Genomic DNA, 18,603 nt, shown 5'->3' with positions numbered 1-18,603 from the left:
GTACATATATATTTCAATCTCGCATAACTTCTAACTTTTTGAGGAAAAGTCCTCAAAAACTAGTCTAATAAGCAAGACTTGCAAATTTGAAAATTTCAAAGAATGCATCAAACTAAGTTAGCATTTGATCATATATTTTGAATTAGATTTTGAGAATTTATCATCAAATTTGAAGATAAATTTTTGAACTCAAATTCGAAATGTATGATGAAATACTAACCTAATTTGGTGCCAAATTATCTCAAAATTATGGTCACTAGACTAATTTATCGTATATGGGAGATGAGATAAAACCAAGTTGTATGTATGTATATATTTTATTCGCGAAAAAATTAAAATATTGTGAGTGAAAGACCTCAAAAACTAGTTGGAATCATTTTGAAAATTTAAATTTTTTTAAAGAATGCACCAATACTAACCTAGCGTTTGACCATATATTTTGGATAAGATTTTGAAAATTTGTTCAGATTTTCAAAATTTGATCAAATTCTCAAAATTTGATTCAATATATATAGTCAAACTCTAGGTTAGTTTGGTGCTAAACAATTATGAAATTTTGATCATTAGACTAATTTTATCTCATATGAGAGTTGGGATAAAACAATCCCCAATTGAATAGGATAAGATGAAATATTTATTAGTCAAACAAGTACCAAATTAAATAATAAAATGTCTTATTATATCTCGCGTATCTAACGACCCTTAAGGATACACTTTTTAAAAGATTTGCTCGAAACTAATTGATTGCCTTCCATCTTGAAATCTCTTTGCTAATTATTTGTTGAACAAATAATTTGTTGACGAAATTGGGAATTTTTAAAGAATGCACCAAACTAAGATAGGTTTGATCATATATTTTGGATTAGATTTTAAATTTTTGATCAAATTTCATGATCGAATATATCCAAAATTAATCACTCGGTGAATTTATTCCATATGGGTATGGGATAGAATAAGAATAAACTACCTTATTAGACATACATCACTACCATATATACTAACCTAATATATATATATATATATATATATATATATACATGCACAATTAAACCATCCACAATTCAAGATTTTATGTAATGGATTCTCTCTCTCATCAACCTCCATCTCTGTCACCGTTCTCTCTTCTTCCTTTTCCTCACCACGAATTTCATCATTCAACATTTTGAGTTGAAATCTGAAAAACAACACAAGAAGTTGAGGTTTGTGTCGATTTAATCATTTTCAAAGTCATGTAGATTTCAATTTGTTTTGTCTTCTAGTTTTTAAAAGTTAAAGGTAAAACTTCATTGATTTAGAGTCTCTTAGTTTTCTTTCATAGCTAGTGATTCTCCTAATGAGAAGAATGTTTATTTACTGTTGCTCAAAAAATGACATGAAGTTTACCATTGCATTTTTCAATATTTTTAGCCACTTAAATTTTGGAAATCCAAAAACACAATAACTTTGACGAATAAAAGAAAAATATATTTATAATTTATTGCAAATGGAAAGAGGTTTTATGCATTAATTATGATAAACCGTAACGAGGAAGAAGATGAAAAAGAGATTGTTTTGGATCATATATTGTTTTTTTAAAAAAAGAGTCATGATTGTATAACCACGATCAAAGAGGATACAGAGGTAGAATGAGGAATAGGCCTGACCTTCCTCCATACATATTATATTTTTTAGCCTTTTAGGCTAATAAGCAAAATATTGAGTTGACGCAAGTGGCAATAAAATTATTTCTTCATGGCAGATCAAAGATAATAGCACCACGATTTCTCCTCCTGACTTGTCATATGTCGATATTAACTAGGCCTATGATTTGTTTAGGTAAGGACCTATAGTTCGTGTAGATACAATAGTTTTCACTCTTGACTTAGGGACGCTAGCTTGTCAGTAATTTTGTTAGCTTCCCTCATGCAGTGAGTAGTATAAATATGGTGAGTGTCCAACAAAAACTTGATCTTATTGATTGTCTTTAATTTTTTCAAGGATTTTATCAGTTGCTCTGAATACAGTTCTAAAGTAAGAGGAATCAGTTTCCCTCATGATCACCAGTTAAGAATTAACAAGAATGCGTCGACTCCCACTAGACATCTTTACATAGAAGCTCCAAATTTAGTAGAATTCTTCTCTTTGATAAGTTCTCAGGTGTTTGAAATGGTGAATTTTTCATTATCATTAATATTGCAAGTCCAGAAAGGTTTATCATTTATATTCGAGACAATACGTCTTGGTTGATAATAGCTTCCTTAAGATTGTTAGGAAATTGATGTTCAAGGCTATTCCAGACATATTGAAATTGATAATAGCTTCCTTAAGATTTTCTTGAACCATATTGAAATTATTGATGTATCCGACACGTTATTGAGTTAAGATTATTATATCTATCTTTTATGAGTATACCTAATTAAGTGTATATGTATCTCAATAAATATATGCATGTTTTGGAAATTTGTATTTGATACATTAATGATGTATCTGATACATATCTGACAAATTATTGAGTTAAATTTATATGCATCTTATTTTTATCAGTGTATTTGATTAAGTGTATATGAATATGAAAAATATACGTATGTGTAATAATAATATTTCGTGAATCCGAGTTAAAAAATTTAAACTTTGTTGAATCACCAAAAAAAAAAAGTAAAAGAAGGAATGGTATATTTTGGAGGACGTTATTATTTATTTTTTACTTTTGTGGTAGAATCAGTCGAGAGACCTAAAAGGCGATAGTTTACCATATGACTAATGTCAATATGAATTTATCGCTCCTCAATTTGTTCATATGACATGCAATACTAAGCAATTTATAACATTATCGTCACTAAGTCAGTTATCTCTTTTATCCAGTGATTTAATGTTCGACGCACAATTTGAAATCCAATGCATAATGGACATGTCTTATTTATTAAAATACCACAATTTTATAACTGAGGACACTCAATTCCGTAACGAGCACCTAACCTATATATCATACCTTGCATTGTTACAATTTACATAGATGTTAAAACTCATAACGAGCATCTAAGTTTTTCTTTCCTTTTCTATTTCCCAGCCAATACTTGATTTTCATCTTCAGGATTAAGATTATGCATGTCATAAAACTCCTCGACTTAGAAACACCAGTATAATATTCAAATAGACAAGGCCGAAATGCATATATACCTGATTTTAAAATCACCATTTAAGCCATCGCAATAGAAATAATAATATATTCAGTGTGATCCCACAAATAGAGCCTAGAGAGGATAGAATATGCATCGACTTTATCCTAATCTTATGAGATAGAGAAGTTTCCGATAGCCTATCTTATAAACCATCGATAATGCATAAAAAATTGTAAATCTATTTATTTTAGGATATTTTAAATTCCATATGATTGAAGTTCACTTATTACAAAGTAGGAAAATGTGCAAAAATGTAAAAATTGTATACATATTTAATAGTGATTTTTAAATAGGGTACCTCTTGAAATTATTACAATACATACATACATACATACATATATATATATATGTATATATGTATGTATGTATGTATTTTTAACTTACTTCAACTGACATTATGTCTTCTAACTTTGGGTGTGCATAAGTAGACACTTAAAGTTGTATAAAACTGAACAAGACACACGTGTCCTACTTGACATAATACATATAGGTAGGGGTGTACAAAATCGAATCGAAAATCGAACAAAACCGCAAATCGAGTCAAAATGAAAAAAAAAACTGACTAGTAATTTGGTTTGACTTGGTTTGGTGTCAGAAAAAAAAACCCCGTACTATGTTTGGGTTGGTTTGGTTTCAACTAAAAAAATCAACCCGACATTATATATATAATTTTAAAATTTTATTTTATACGTAAAAATACTTACTTTGATATAATTTTTAAATATTCTTATACTTTTTCATAGTTTTTATCTTTTAATTTATTTATTTCATGTTTAGAAGTTAGAATTCTTAATGATCTAATAAAGATTACAGTCCATACATATTGGTAATTATAATAAAGTTTAAATAAAAATCAAATTAATAGTAATGCAAAAAGAAAATCAATTCAACACTAAGAATGACAATAATATTGAACATTTGTTTTTAATTTTTACATGGATTTAGACAATTAAAATACATGCTAAGCATAATTTAGTACTTTAAATTATGATCAATTTCATTATGACTTATTAATTTGTAATCTTTGTTTTACGGGATTTTTTTTGTTGGATATTTTAGTGTCATTAATCATATCATATTTTATGTTATTTTCTTGAGAATAACTTAGATAGTTGCATTTTGGTAGGATTAAAAAAAAAATTGAAGTACAAGTAAATTTTATGTTTATATGAATACTTTATCGAAAAAAATCCGAAAATCAAAAAAATTCAAAGAAATCTGGAAAAAAAAACCCGATTTTTATTGGTTTGATTTGGTTTGTAAATTCAAAAATTTGACACAAATGATTTGGTTTGATATTTGAAAAATATGAATCAATCCTGTCATGTACACCCCTACATGTAGGACACAAAATTGTCACATAGGATGAATGTATCTATTTGTTCAATTTTACATAAGTGTCTACTTGCGCACACTCAAACCTAAAGATAATAGTTACGGAGTGAAGCTAAAATTAAAGTCATATTTATATATTATGCCTAATAAAAAACATATACTTTGCCATGCGGATTGTGTAAAAACCAAGCCTATACAAAAATATATGTTATTTATGTATTGATTTGACGTAAATATCGAATAAGATAAAAAAAAAATCCCCTTGTAAATTCTAAATCTTAGTTAATTTTGCCCCTGCAGCGATTTCCTTATTTTTTTCTATAAATCGTTGCTCAAGCAGCGATTTCATTTTTTTATAAAAAAAATCACATTTGCAAAATCGCTGCAGAGGCAGCCATTTTGCTTTTTACGGTGGGGTAAGTCGCTGTTGGTGCAGCGATTTTACCGTTTTAGTTAAAATAAAATTTTATATATCGTTTTAAAATTTTGATTAATATTTTGTACCCTCTAGGCTCCGAACTCATAATCAATTTTAGCCACACGAGAAATTGTGGCTTACACCAACCATGTGGCTAACACTACTTTGCCATTGTCCATAAAGGGAAGAAAAAGGATGAGACAAATAAAGGGAAACTTGCGTAAATTCACTAGTTCGATAATAATTACTTAGATACATTATATTTTATAGTATTATGTATTTAACTAAATTTTGATGCATCCAAATATGTTCAGGTATATATATCTCAGAGATATATGAGGTCAAAATTAAGTGAACTTTAATTCTAAATACATTGTATCCAAATAAATTTACATGTATTAGGGATATATAACAAAGCTCGTTCGTCTGTCTCTCTCCATCTCACTTGCCACTCTCCTATTATCTGGTATCCTTGATACACGCGAATCACACCAAATACATAGACAAAACTCGCTTGCCTCTCTCCCTAATTTAGCGTATCTTATAGTAAAAATACATGAATCTAAATATATCTTCCTCAATACTTAATAGGTAATTCTTAATCAATGGTAGGATACAAAATATTTGAAACTCGATGGATAATAATCACGCCCTTTTTCGCTTTCTTCATTTAAATAACATACTTGGAATCATGTGTTGCATTCTTACCACATATGTTCAAACTCGTGACGAGCACCTACTGTACAAATCATTCATCCCAATGACCAAAATTTGGACTAAGAACTTAACTGAGTACTGCTATTGCAAAGATACAAAGATGTCAATCAATTGAAGAAAAAAAATAAAATACATACAATAAAAGCTCATATGGCTATTAACCATTTTCGCCTGAACTTCATCTATATATAACTTCAAACACCGCATGTCTGCAGTTGATCCAAAGCAGGCAGATGTGCCCAAAGACATTAAAAGTCGATACATGTTAAATAGCGATGTCCAAATAGGTTACCCCGAGACATTTTTACAATAACCAATATTCTAAAATCACAGTCCTTTCAAAGAACAAGATGCAAAAACAGAAGAATACTGGGGTCATTTCACAGAAATTGTCTCGTAAACTTGTATACATGCCATTTAACACACAAATCGTGAGCATTAGCTCAGCTAACATAACATTACATAATGACAGAGCTTCAAGAAAGTAAGCTCAAGAAGAAGAAATATTTTCATATTATTAGCAAGTCATAGTAACACGAGATCAACTCATACAGATGACATGGTTCATGGATGAGCAACTATACATCTGTCCACGACGAGGTACATTATTTAGTGGTTAGCTAGTGGACATAAAGTATACGTCAATTTGTATATCTCAGAGTCTGAGATGGTGTTTTCATATTGAACTCCTACCTGAAACCTGGCACTGAGACAGCCACAAATCTATATGTTCAACAATCTTTTCCCTTACTTTACGAACTGCATCAGGGGAACTGCAGTTTTTAGCATCACCTGTGATAGGAAAGAATTGTCATGAAATGCATCATGGTTCATTGATTTGAAGGAAGGAACTTCACGAAGCATCATTTCTAAGACTAGTTGACGATCGATGCACACAACCATGCTGGTAAAATTTGTGACATGATGTGCAAATAAGCTTCTAGAATTGGAATGCACTACAGTTAATCAGGTTGTTGTTTTTAACATGTGTGGAGATTGGAAGCTATATTCGGACAATTGTCCAATTTGATGCTACCTTTGACTAATTTTTTATTTTGTGAGCGAACTTACGGTATCCAACTATTGTTGTGACTTGTGAGATTGTTCATGTACAATTGTAAGAACAAAAGTGTGGTTGCTCTGCCATCACTACGTATGAAAAAGTTGGAGAAGTGTACCTTCCCGATCAGTAAAAACTCCACTTGTGAAGTACTGATAGGATTAAACAAATTACAAACTAAAGAAAGAAAAGCGTATAAACTGGAACTTTGGTCATTGAGTTTTTTTAACAAGTCAAAATGCTTTACTAATCAACAGATACAGGTCAAGGTTTACAATTAGTGTATCTGGACCCCAATCACATTCTACTAGCGAACCTCTACAAATTATTTATACCGAAGGATACCTTTTAACTCTTTTAAGTATGGTAGAATGAAACAGAAGCAAGCTTTTTATGCCTCAATGCCTTAAACATTCGAATTCCAATTCCTCTTTCCCAAAATTGCCCAAAAAGACAAGACAACAAAATTAATTTAGACTCTGTTTTTGCTTCACCTTTACAAATATCTTTAACCTCAAAGTCGCGATTGCACTTAAACACGGCTTGCATCTTCTTCACACTCAATATATAAAGAGCCTGTTTGGATGGGCCCATAAGTTAGGAATGGCTTATACTCGTTATTTTGGCTTAAAAACACTTTTTTTTCTTACCCAAACACTATTAAAGTGCTTAAACACTGTTTTGGTTAAAAGGCACCTAAAATAAGCCAATCCAAATAGGTTCAGAATATTTTTGCTCCTTCTAAGGTTGCATCTCACATTGCAAACCAGTGACAACTTTCTTTGACACCTTGGTTATCCTTATTGACTTCCATGAGCCATCTTGTTCACCCCCTTTGGATAATCCTAGGTGATAGGATCTTACAGTTTCTACCATTGACATTCACAATTAATTTCACACTGTATTACAAGTGCTATCAACGTATGCAGCAATTCAGAGTCATAGTTGAGAACAACATAATTAGAGAGGTAAAAGAAAATAAGAATAATAATTGTAGCAGTGACCAAAGAGACCAGATTAACAGCAAAACAAAAGAACTGCAAACAAAGAAAAGGAATAAAAGAACTGCTAATAAAGAAGAGGAATAAAAGAACTGCAAACAAAGAAAAGGAACGATGGGGGTTGAAGTAAAGAATATATATCTCCAGCATACTAGTGGATATACCAACACATTAACATTTAGATATGATATATACATACCTTCAGGTACTAAAGGAGACTGAGGGCAGCCCCGCATGTCGGTTCCATGGCCACAGTTATGGCAAGAGATTATGTAAGAAGGCACTGAAAGTCGAAAAGATATCTCAGAAACAAAAAAAAAAAATACGTGAAGTACAACAATTTAAAGTGAGTTCTCTAGCTTCAATGAAATGGTCACTTTCAGAAGTACTTTTAGCAGAGGTCATTCTGTTTGTGATCCGGCCTTGTGAATTCAAGTACACCCTTCTCCCAGGGAATCAAATGATAGAAAGTCATTGTACATAACCCAACCATGTTCATACTAAGATCAAGAAGCAGATAAATCAACTATCAATTGTTGCAGACAAGTTTATAGGAAAATATACGAAGTTACGATGGCAGATGAATGTTCAATAAAGATCACACCTTCCAGCCTGAATTTATAAAAGAATTGCTTTATGATAAAAAGATTTCTTGTGGATGAAGAACGGTCCATTTTAGTCTTTGCATGTTTATTGGAAGGTAGCATGGTCCATTTTACTTCAACGGATCTAAAATGATGCATTAACAAAGACCATGCATCTGTCTTGGAGTACAACACTCGCCCAGTCTAATTTCACAATGGATAGGCATGAAATTTCACTATTTGAGCAGCCTAACACTTACACTCTGGGGAAGAAGTCTGTTTGGAAGCATGTCGCCAGGGGTCCTGTGATCCATTGGTGAAGACAATCTTTGACCCTGGCAAAACAAAATTTTAACATAATGAAATTTGTTATTCCATAATTGTTCTGCATTTGAAACAGGATGAAAAAACAGATGTACTATTCATCCAATCAAAAATGTAAGCCAAAGGAAAATTGTGTGACAGAATATCCATATTTGAACTAAGCTAAGTCAAAGAAATGTTCTATTCTTTGATTGAAACAGGAACGAAACCCCATCATCACATGCAAATCAAGGTTAGAGCCTAGAGGACATACACAACATATGATAGAATGAAAGGTTAAAGCAGTGAGTAAGGATCCCAAGAACTAGGTGAAAAATATCATCAAGGTCAAATTCCACCTGCGAGACATTGCATTTAATCAGATATTAAGTCCAATTTGAGAGTCATCAACCCCCAAAAGACTAGGTTTTAAAAATTTCAAAGATAAAACATACACCTTCCATTAAAGAGACTGACCATATTCTACAACAGCCACTATATCAAGTATTTATCCCCCCTTCTTTTCAGTTGGTTGAGGTTATTATTGTCTTAACTTTAACCATTAAGACAAGTAATAAACTTAAGCCAACAGTGATGCCATCACTTTGTAAAATGATCAGGAAGTTCCATGAATGTTGGGACTATAAAAGTAATCCCAGACAACTCGATTTAGCTAATACAATGTTTATAGCAAAGCAAAACTGGAAAAGGTCACCCAACTGAATCAAATAAAACAGCACGGGTAATGAATATTCTCTTATTAAGACTTGAGTGCAAATGAGTGGACAGCAAATCTATCCTTCTTCTTTTTTCCCCTTTTAATAACTCAAGCGTATCCTATTGACAAATATACCAGTTTGGGGGAGGGGGGAGGGTAGTGAGACTGTTAGAAATAACTATCAAATGATTACCAGCAATTTTGGTGCCCCCATAGTACAAGTTAGTCGCATCGACATCAGGATAGATACTGGCTCCAAAGACATTCCTGCACAGGTCCAAATGGTATCTGCACGATGAATTTATCGAAATATGAAGTCAGTCACCAGAGTCGCACCGACTAAACAAGTGGAAATAGAGCAGTTAAACAAAACAAAGAAATATTTCTTAAATACTTCCAAGAGTAAGACACGTGCCTGGTATCAACTTTAGAAGAGCGAATACTATCATTCAAGGGTGCAACCTGAAAATATGCAACTTCTGTGCAAACCTGGAACCACCACAAGCGGTCAGAAGTATCGCCATTTACAGCAGTATTCTTCAGATTTTCCTGATCGTAGGTTTTGACGCTGACCCCAAATGTCTTAACATAATAATCCTTTACATAGGTGGCATATGCATTCTGCAGATAAGAAATAGAATGAAGTGATATACAACAAAAGAAACAGAGAACTGGCGACGTCTTTCACAAAATGTATTAATTTCTAATTTTTAACATGATACAGACGGAGTTCTAAATAAATTGAAGTCCTTTTTTTTAACTGCAGAAAACAAACAAACCCAAAAAGAGAATTTCCGGGAAAGCTAGCATATAACAGGATATCAACAAGTTGACAGAGATAACTTGAGAATTTTTGGAACTCCATCTGAATATCTACTTGTGTTATTTCCCAATACAGAAATATACACTGTTAAGAACCTAATCCAAGTGCGGGCGGAAGATTGTTTTTCAATTACTTGTGTTAATCTTTTGTTTAACCACTTACAGGTTCTACAAAAACACAAAGGCATAACTGTATAAATATGGGTATCCATTCTAACAAAACTTCTTTTCCTTGTACAGAAGAATTCTCTTCATGAATATTTTGACAGGTTTCCGAAAGTGTAAAGATAGCGCCTAGTGCAAGTACTACTTTTGTCTTTGCATTGTATACAAGATCATGCTTGTGTAAACTATGAACAAGTTCTCCTTTCTACCAAAGTGAATGCCTTTTTTCACTTTAGACAAGTCAAATTTAACAATTTTTACCATTAACTAACAATTTGTATGCTCAACCTTGTAATGCTTTCACTATTTTGTAAACATCTAGGTTTCATCTTCGAAAAATGGATAAATCAGTCCTGTCCTCACTTCAAATAATGATCAAGTTGGCTATTGGTAAACAAGACAAATAATTGTGTGTGTGGGTGGGTGGGGGGGGGGGGGGGGGGCGAGGGGGAGGTAATGCAACAAACAAAACCATACCACTAAATCTTCCCCGGATTTCTTTGCTTCAAGTAGTGGGATGCATAGTCTGTCTGGACTTCCATATTGAAACTAAAACATCAAAAACTTTCAATTAGGAAAATTCCAAACATCCAATAGAGGATATCATATGAGTGTCTCATACATACAGCTGTAACTGCAGCATCTGCCACAAAGTACAGGAAGTCACTATCATTTCTTAGCTGCAAGAAAACAAAAGTTTTCTGTTAGACTAATAAAAGAGAGCAAAAATAATTATGTATCCTTTCCTTAGTTGAGAACATGATGTAAAACCCTAGAAATAAGTGATAAGCTCCATGTCAACAATATGGTGTAGTTTTTTTGCAGGTTATTGACAATAATCTGCTAATGCATTATTCTGACAGTCTTCAGCAGCCCAAATAACTGCATATATCATCACTGATATGTCGCCACTGGTGTAAGGGTTTCACAGAACTCTTCTAGGGAAAAAATGAAAAGAGCAATGCAGTGTGATAATTAGCTATTAGCGTCAACAAGTATATCTTCACCTATGCTGCTTTAGGTGATTGAGAGGACAATATCAGAGAACTCTCAAGAAGAAAAAAAAGAAATCACAGAAACAGCCACAATTGACATAAAAAATAAAAGAAGTTACAAATTTCAAACCTCATCAGCCCCAAACAATGCTTTAACGTCCTTGGGATTTGATGTAAGTTTTGCTTCTACTAGTTTGGTAATTTCTTGCAATGTTGCTTTACATTCTGGACCAGCAGATTCACCAACCTGTAGAAGGACAATCAAGAGTCGAATTCACTAATCCTAAAGAAATTGTCTGGAAAAAAAAAACAAAGCCACAAACATTCTCATCAATGTCTTAATTTCAGGGTGTTTAGGTCTATTTCTGGTAAGCTTCCTTTTGGAATTTACTCTCTTGAAAGTCTTTCCTCTTATAGCTTACCCAACCTAATGTTTAGGCATTTTTCATTTGGCTACTCCCATTTGGAGCATTAAACTTCTGCTGAAACTTAAATTTTGAATGATTGAGGTAATTTTCAGACCGACAATAGCTAAAGTGCTCTTAGGAATAAGAGATTACTGAAAATATTTTGGTATTGTAGAGGAATATAGAGTTTCAGTGTATACATTTTATAAGTTACTCTTTATTAGACATTGTGGTTATAATGGAAGCAGAGGCAGGACATTTTTTGTGTGGGTTTTGATAAGAGAAGCAGCAAAGCTCTTTTAGGTCACCTAAGTCACATTGTTCAGTGTGTGTGGCTTGACTGAAACATAAGCATTTTCCAATGCAGAATATCTTCTAATTATGTACGGGAAGAGTGGTCGAGATTTACGTGTTATAAAGTACATAAGCTTATGATATAGCTTCACTTTTAGACTTGTATAGAGAGTTAGAGGGCTTTATTCTCAAATCTTCTTCCTCGTTTAGTGATTGAGGACCAGTTGTGTATTTTTATTTTCCCCCATTTTATTCTCTTCCTTTTATTAGTACCATTAATTTTTGAAAGAATATTCTAGTAGGCTTGTTTGTTCTGAAAAAAAGAAAACAACTGTGACAAACGAAAGTATTGTTTTCAGGAAAACAATACTGTAATGGGTATGTTGTTGTTTACAAAATGGACCTTTGGCCTAACTCAACCCCAAAAGCAAGCTCATGAGATGAGGATTCTCCAATATCATACAAAGCGACCAAATCACCATCCAGAACCAATGTGGGAATTTACACACACCCTTGAACACCCAAACCTGCCAACAGGAGCGTAGATAGCATAATATGGGCTTGGGTAACCAAGAAATGGGATGGGTATGGTCTAATACCATGTAAAAAAATGGACCTTGAACCTAACTCAACCCTAAAAGCTAGCTCATGATGTGAGTATTGCCCAACACCATACAAGGAGACCACATCCACCTTCCAAAACAAAAGAAACCAGAACAACTGTTTTACAATCCAAAAAAAACACCTAAGAAAGATAAATACAATGAAGAACATCCAAAAGAGCTTCCTCTGTATAAGCATCTATTTCTGATAAGACGAAAACTGCATAAATATTAACAATCAAAGTAGCACAATTTTACCTGCTTGTCAAACTCTGAGAAGCTGTAAACTGCTTGAACTACAGCAGAGCTTGCAAGGCTTCCACAAGTTAAGTGAGGAAACTTCAGGCGGAACCATGCACTAAGGGCTCCGGAGTAAGAAACACCGAAGACGAACCATGGGTTTCCAATATTGGATCTGTTGAGCTTCACATTCAAGGACTCCTGCAACATATCAGAAATATTATCCACTGAAAACACACATACAAAGGGGTAAGAAGCAGAGTTGAGAAGTGGAAAACCAAATCAGTGATGTAACATCATACGGCTTATATATACAAACCTGAATACGATGTGGTTAGCTTCAAGGTGCCAACAAAAAAAGGCTCATCAATTCATGTTTGCCTTAAGTTAATTATTTCATTGTCAATTTGAACTTACATAACATGCATTTCATTAACAAGATGCTCTTCAGGTTTTAAGTTAGTTTTAGGCCAAGTGCTATGATACCAAGGCATGTTTACCTATAGTGTTACAAATTTGGAGGTTGGCTAATCCCACTATTGTCATGCTATCAGATTAGAGATAGCAGTTATGTAACCCACAAACTATCGAGCTTGATTGTAAAAGAAGTGGCATGCTTCGAATTGATATGAGATTACCATAGATAAAGGAAATAGGCTTAAGATGCCAACCTGATAGAAATTCCTGAAAGCTGCTAAGTCAAAAAGTGCCTGTTTTGATGACAAATATTTCAGATTCCCAGTTGTTAAGGACTTGAAGGGTGAACTCTTCCCATAATACCGATGCTCAAGAGTAACGATAGCAGCTCCAAACTTCTTTGCTAAAACCTGTTAGACATTCAAGGTTTAGAAGTATTCTTCAGGCTCAGTGCATATTCCCAACCAGTCCTCAAACCAAACAAAGTAAAAGTAAGTTAGCTTATGGTTTTAGACTTCCATGACTCTAGATGACAAGTCATTATCACAGCCAGAACATGTTGCCATGTGCTTGTTTTGAGTTAGCTAATAAGAATACTACAAGCTGGAACTCAGTGCCTAGGTTGTTTGGATCAAAATATCGGTGTGAAATCTGCATTATTATGTGGAGCGATTACCACTTCTGTTCCTCGTATAAATAAAATCACGTTCTACATAACTTATGAGGGAATTCCTCTATTATAGTACACCAAATATGAAATGGAATACGAGTACTTCGTATAAGTAATAAAGATACTAGCATCTGAAATAACAAACATATCCTTACACCTTGATTTTAAAATTGAAAACATGACTGTAATAGATAGTAAAAATTCTTAACAATTTTGAATTTAAACAGTAAGTTAGACATGCACAATTCCACTTAGTGACATTGGTGTCACAGATTTTATTTTGGTAGTATTTTAAAAACTGGACCATATTCAATAAAAGTTTGATCACCAAACAACGCCTTGCAAGCTTGTTTTGTGGTGATTTCACGAAGGGTCAATCTTTAAAACCTTATTAAAAGCTTCATTTGACAAAAAGAAAAAAGTGTGAATAAGGTTACTGTTACATCCATCATCAAGTAAGATTTTTATCTGAGCATAGTACTTCAAAATGACAAAGAAGTGATATATAGGCTAAATGGTATTACTGGAGACTAATCTTTCTTTTTTTCTTTTTCTTTTTACGGAAGTAAGACAAAAACTGCAAAATGCACAAAAGATGTATGGGAATAGTTATTAGTAAACGCCTCCTGGAAAAAGAGAAAGACGTTCTCAGCGAATGTCCATTTGTAATTTTGATTTAGGTCTCCTATGAATCAAATAAGCACTTGTTTATATCAGCTTATTTAGGATTATGAAGGCCATACTGGAAACTAATTTTCTCCCCTAGAGACTTACAGAAACAGAACCTTTGGTTTGATAGTTTAAAAGATGGAACAAGTAAAATTCAAAATTTTCAGTAATGATGTACATATGTCAGGGCCTTCTCTTTTTCTGCTAGCAGCCGTCAAAAATTCTAGTTCTCCAGCTATAACATATAAAAAAGTATATCCAGAGTATTAGGGTGTGTTTGGTATGGAGGAAAATCTTTTCTGTTTTCCGATTTTCCATGTTTGGTTGATCAAAATTTTTGGAAAACATTTTCTCTACGAAAATAAGTTCCTAAAAAGAAAAGACTTTCCTAGCAGAAGTAGGAAACACAAGTTCCATAAATGGCATTCCACATTGATTTTCTCCTCCATATCCTCCAACACAACCCACCCCTGTCCCATTCCCGATCTCCATATTGTTTGCCTAGATTATACACAAATGCTTTAAGGACAATATTGTTTACTTACTTACCACAATAAAATACAAAAGAAAGTCTCTGTATCTCCATAAGGTAAAGTAAGGTTTGTGTACACTCTACCGGGTATATTGAAGTTCCAATGCTTCTTCAGCATCAAAGACATTGACAAAGGAATTTTCATGGCACACTGCCATGTCAGACATATAAGTCTCCATAAAGAGAACATAATATGAAAATGTTGAGGCGAGAGGCACTTGTTTCCTTCAACTCAAAAAAGCATTAAAACAGATTCAAATAGATATCGTCTGAGATAGTTGAGTTAACACCCACGAGAACATTTCGACCAACTTTAGTAGTGCTAAAGTGTCCTTGAGTATATAACCAATATTGCAGTAAATGTGGAACTAGATATAAAATAAATACAGATCAACCATTTCTTTCAAATTTCCTAAAGACCTTAGGTGACATGAAATGGAAGAACACTTTATTTACCAGTTCCTTTTCCAACCCATACCACCATGTAACCCTGCCCATGGCAGAAAGGGGAGATAGAAAGTGAGTTGGGTAGTGGAGAAAAAAAAAAAGGGGAAGCTGGAAGGGACAATGACAAAGACCAACTGTCCTGATAAACACAATCAAAGGATGAAACAAGAATTTTATGAATGCATTCACTAGGAATAGTATCAGAAGTAAAGACTATCAACTTACACTGAGGTAATCGTTCGGTATCCCACTGCATGCAGATTCTCCACAAATTTTCAAAAATATCGGTCCATCAGGAATTCGGAAATGGTCAAAAAACTCATAGTACCTCTGTCCAAATGTACGATGATCCTACAAATTGCAGCACCGAGTTAAAGCTATACAATGGGTCAATCTACTGTAGCAAATTCCCTCCCTTTCTCCCTTATTTACCACTTTGTTTCTCCCTCATCAGTACAAAAATCACAACAACTTGTTGCAGCAAAAACAAATATTCATCTCACGAAAAAACATTTTATCTCTAAAAACTACAATTTCAAGGGTATATTATGACTTTCTCCAAGAAAAAATAGCAAACCCAAAACAATTCTTCCCAGAAAATGCATCACACAAAATTCAAAATAACACAAGAAAATTTCCATAAATCAAACTAAACACTGTATATAAGTGAAAATCATACTACTGAAACAAACTCTCTTTCCTAAAAATACAAACAAATTTCACAAAAAAAGGTTTCCCCTTTGCAAAAGCCATACACAAAAAATGTAAGTACATCAAAAACAAGAATCCATCTAAAGGATTCATCTTTATTACTAAAAACTCTAATTTCAAAGGTAGATCATGAGTTTTTCTAAGAAAAACAGTGAACCCAAGTTTGCATGCACTTCGACTAATTCTAAAGGATACTTGTCACCTCCCACCTAAAACTTGTATCAGGTCCACTAATTTACTGTAGGGAGCAGGTTAACTAACTTTTTGAGATACCTACCACCTACCACCACCAACAGATACCTCATTAACTGATTCTATGGCATATACGCCACCTCTCACCAACAATAGGTATCAGCTAACAACTAATTCTACGGAATACGTTCCACCTCCCACTAACAACATTTGCAATGTAAAAAACAGCAACCCCCCAAAAAAAATCCAAAAATGCCTTACACAAAATTCAATATAACATAAGAAAATTTCCATAAGTCAAATTTAAACATTGCTTATAAACTAAAACCATACAGTACTTAACAAACTCTGTTTCCCTAAAATTACCAACAGATTTCACAAAAAAAAAAAAAAAACAGAACAGGATTGGAGAATCCAATAGCTCAATTGATTAACTAGTAAAGCTTCACCCCAAGAGTTCGATTCCTCAACTTATAATTCCCTTCCCATACTTCAAAAAGAGGATAATTTACTTACATAGGGAGAAAAGTGATCAAGAGTCTGATTGAACCAGTGTTCTTCCTTGGTCAAATACTTGTTTTCCGAATTGATTTGCTGAAGAAAATAGTGAGAATTTGAGATTCCATTTGAGATTATTAGCAATTGTGAGAAGAAAGCAATGAGTAGAGCTAACATTGTTTGCTTCTGCTACAAAAGTCGCTTTGGGTGTCGATAAAAGAAAAGGTTCTACTCTCGGAGTTTGAGTTTTCTAAATATATAAAGAAAAAAACTTAAAAAAAGAATTTTAATATAAATATCGAATAAACAAAATTCAAATAAGACACATTACAATAAGAAATTATGATTGCAAATGAGGCTTGGACATGAATAATATAATTTAACATTCTTAATTATAGTTTTAATATTTTCTAAATGTAAAACTTACTTATAAATTTAACAATTTAGAAATTTATTTTAAATTTTATTTAACAAGATTCATGTTCAGTGAGAAAATTAATTGTTTTTATTTTACGTGAAAAATTACTGTTTATTTTTTTATAATTGTAATTTTGATAAAATTTATGTGTATTTATATGTTTGTAATCACAAATATTTATTTATAGGAACAAAAAAATATACGATTTATCAATATGACTACTCAGTATCTAATATTTTTAGTCATCGGATAAGATTGTATAAAAATTAAGATTTTTTTTTTAAAATCACATTATTATATATGCATCCAAATATAATTTCTATTTTATATCATAATTTTATATCACAATTCATAATTTGATGATCCTTATTGTCATTTGTTGAAAAATCACAAATTGTATCATTTGTAATAACTTACACATCATATCTTCTACGGCATTAGCAACAAAATAAAAATTATGGCAAGTTATATATTTAGACGATCAATCAAAATAATTATATTCCTTAGTTAAATATATATAATATAATAAAAAATATGTCACACCTCTAGGATCACAAGTGATCTCAAAATAACTCTGCTGACATGATCATGAGCATACTAAAAAATGTAAACTGTTATGGAAGCTAAATCATAAATTTAAACTGAAAAGATGGGGAAATACCCATATTGTATAACTGAGATATTTGAAAACAATGATTTTAATACAAAAAAAATATTAACTCAATACTAAGTTGAAACTAATTATATCTGAAAATAGCCTCTAATGTGGACTAGAAATATTGGGACAAGCTTCAGCTAAATCTAGCAAAAACTGAAACTTAAAGACTAAAGACTGAAATGAAACTCATGATTGTTGTCCTCGGAGAATGAGGACTCACCACTGAATCTGCTGAACTGGAGATCGAAAATTGATCTATGCGTGATCTAGATGCTGAGAAGTTGAACCTACATCATGAGAAGTTGTAGCGCACGTATGCATTAGTACTTGAAAGGTACTGAGCATGTAGGATAGAATAAAGCTGAAATAATGCATAAATGAACAAGCACAAAGCAGGTATAATAATCTGAACATGACATAAATTATGAATACTGAGATATAATTGAATGCATTGACCAATTTATAACATGCTGAAATAGAATATTGAGTATACTGATAAATGGTCAATGCAAAAGAATTTGACTGAACTGTGGGAGCTACTAATAACCGATAATAAAACCACATGAGCTAAG

The 18,603-nt window shown here is 32.6% G+C and overlaps 1 protein-coding gene and 1 non-coding gene across 3 annotated transcripts; both read right to left on the bottom strand.

The window, feature by feature from the left end:
* Positions 1 to 6,006: 6,006 nt before the first annotated feature.
* Positions 6,007 to 17,238, bottom strand: LOC101248271 (probable serine protease EDA2). 2 transcript variants are annotated; one of them, XM_004234495.5, is made up of 13 exons: positions 16,974 to 17,238; positions 15,780 to 15,905; positions 13,491 to 13,646; positions 12,838 to 13,020; positions 11,407 to 11,523; positions 10,908 to 10,961; positions 10,759 to 10,830; positions 9,710 to 9,915; positions 9,488 to 9,582; positions 8,534 to 8,608; positions 7,889 to 7,972; positions 6,322 to 6,420; positions 6,007 to 6,214 (listed from the first exon to the last, which is right to left on the bottom strand). In XM_004234495.5, exons 1-13 carry the CDS (start codon positions 17,130 to 17,132, stop codon positions 6,207 to 6,209), a joined length of 1,434 nt encoding a protein of 477 aa, XP_004234543.2. In that variant the 5' UTR covers positions 17,133 to 17,238; the 3' UTR covers positions 6,007 to 6,206. The 2 variants fall into 2 exon arrangements, with proteins under 2 accessions (XP_004234543.2, XP_004234542.2); XM_004234494.5 differs by having other exon boundaries at positions 6,114 to 6,420; positions 16,974 to 17,196.
* LOC112941239 (small nucleolar RNA snoR83) lies at positions 14,500 to 14,635 on the bottom strand. The gene has a single exon (XR_003246336.1). It is a non-coding gene; the product is annotated as a small nucleolar RNA snoR83 (small nucleolar RNA).
* Positions 17,239 to 18,603: the final 1,365 nt, after the last annotated feature.

This window comes from Solanum lycopersicum, chromosome 3 (genome assembly GCF_036512215.1).
Source record: "Solanum lycopersicum chromosome 3, SLM_r2.1".
In the NCBI taxonomy this organism is placed as follows: Eukaryota; Viridiplantae; Streptophyta; class Magnoliopsida; order Solanales; family Solanaceae; genus Solanum; species Solanum lycopersicum.
The sequence above is the reverse complement of the archived record's forward strand: the minus strand, read 5'-3'. Positions and strand labels throughout refer to the sequence as shown.

Bases quoted from the DNA above. Each gene is read 5' to 3' on its own strand.
- LOC101248271 (XM_004234494.5), bottom strand. From the start codon at position 17,132: ATGTTAGCTCTACTCATTGCTTTCTTCTCACAATTGCTAATAATCTCA. The intron at 15,906-16,973 runs GTAAGTAAATTA...TGCAATTTGTAG, and splicing joins TTGATCACTTTTCTCCCTAT to GATCATCGTACATTTGGACA. The intron at 11,524-12,837 runs GTAAAATTGTGC...GTCCTTCTACAG, and splicing joins TCTCAGAGTTTGACAAGCAG to GTTGGTGAATCTGCTGGTCC.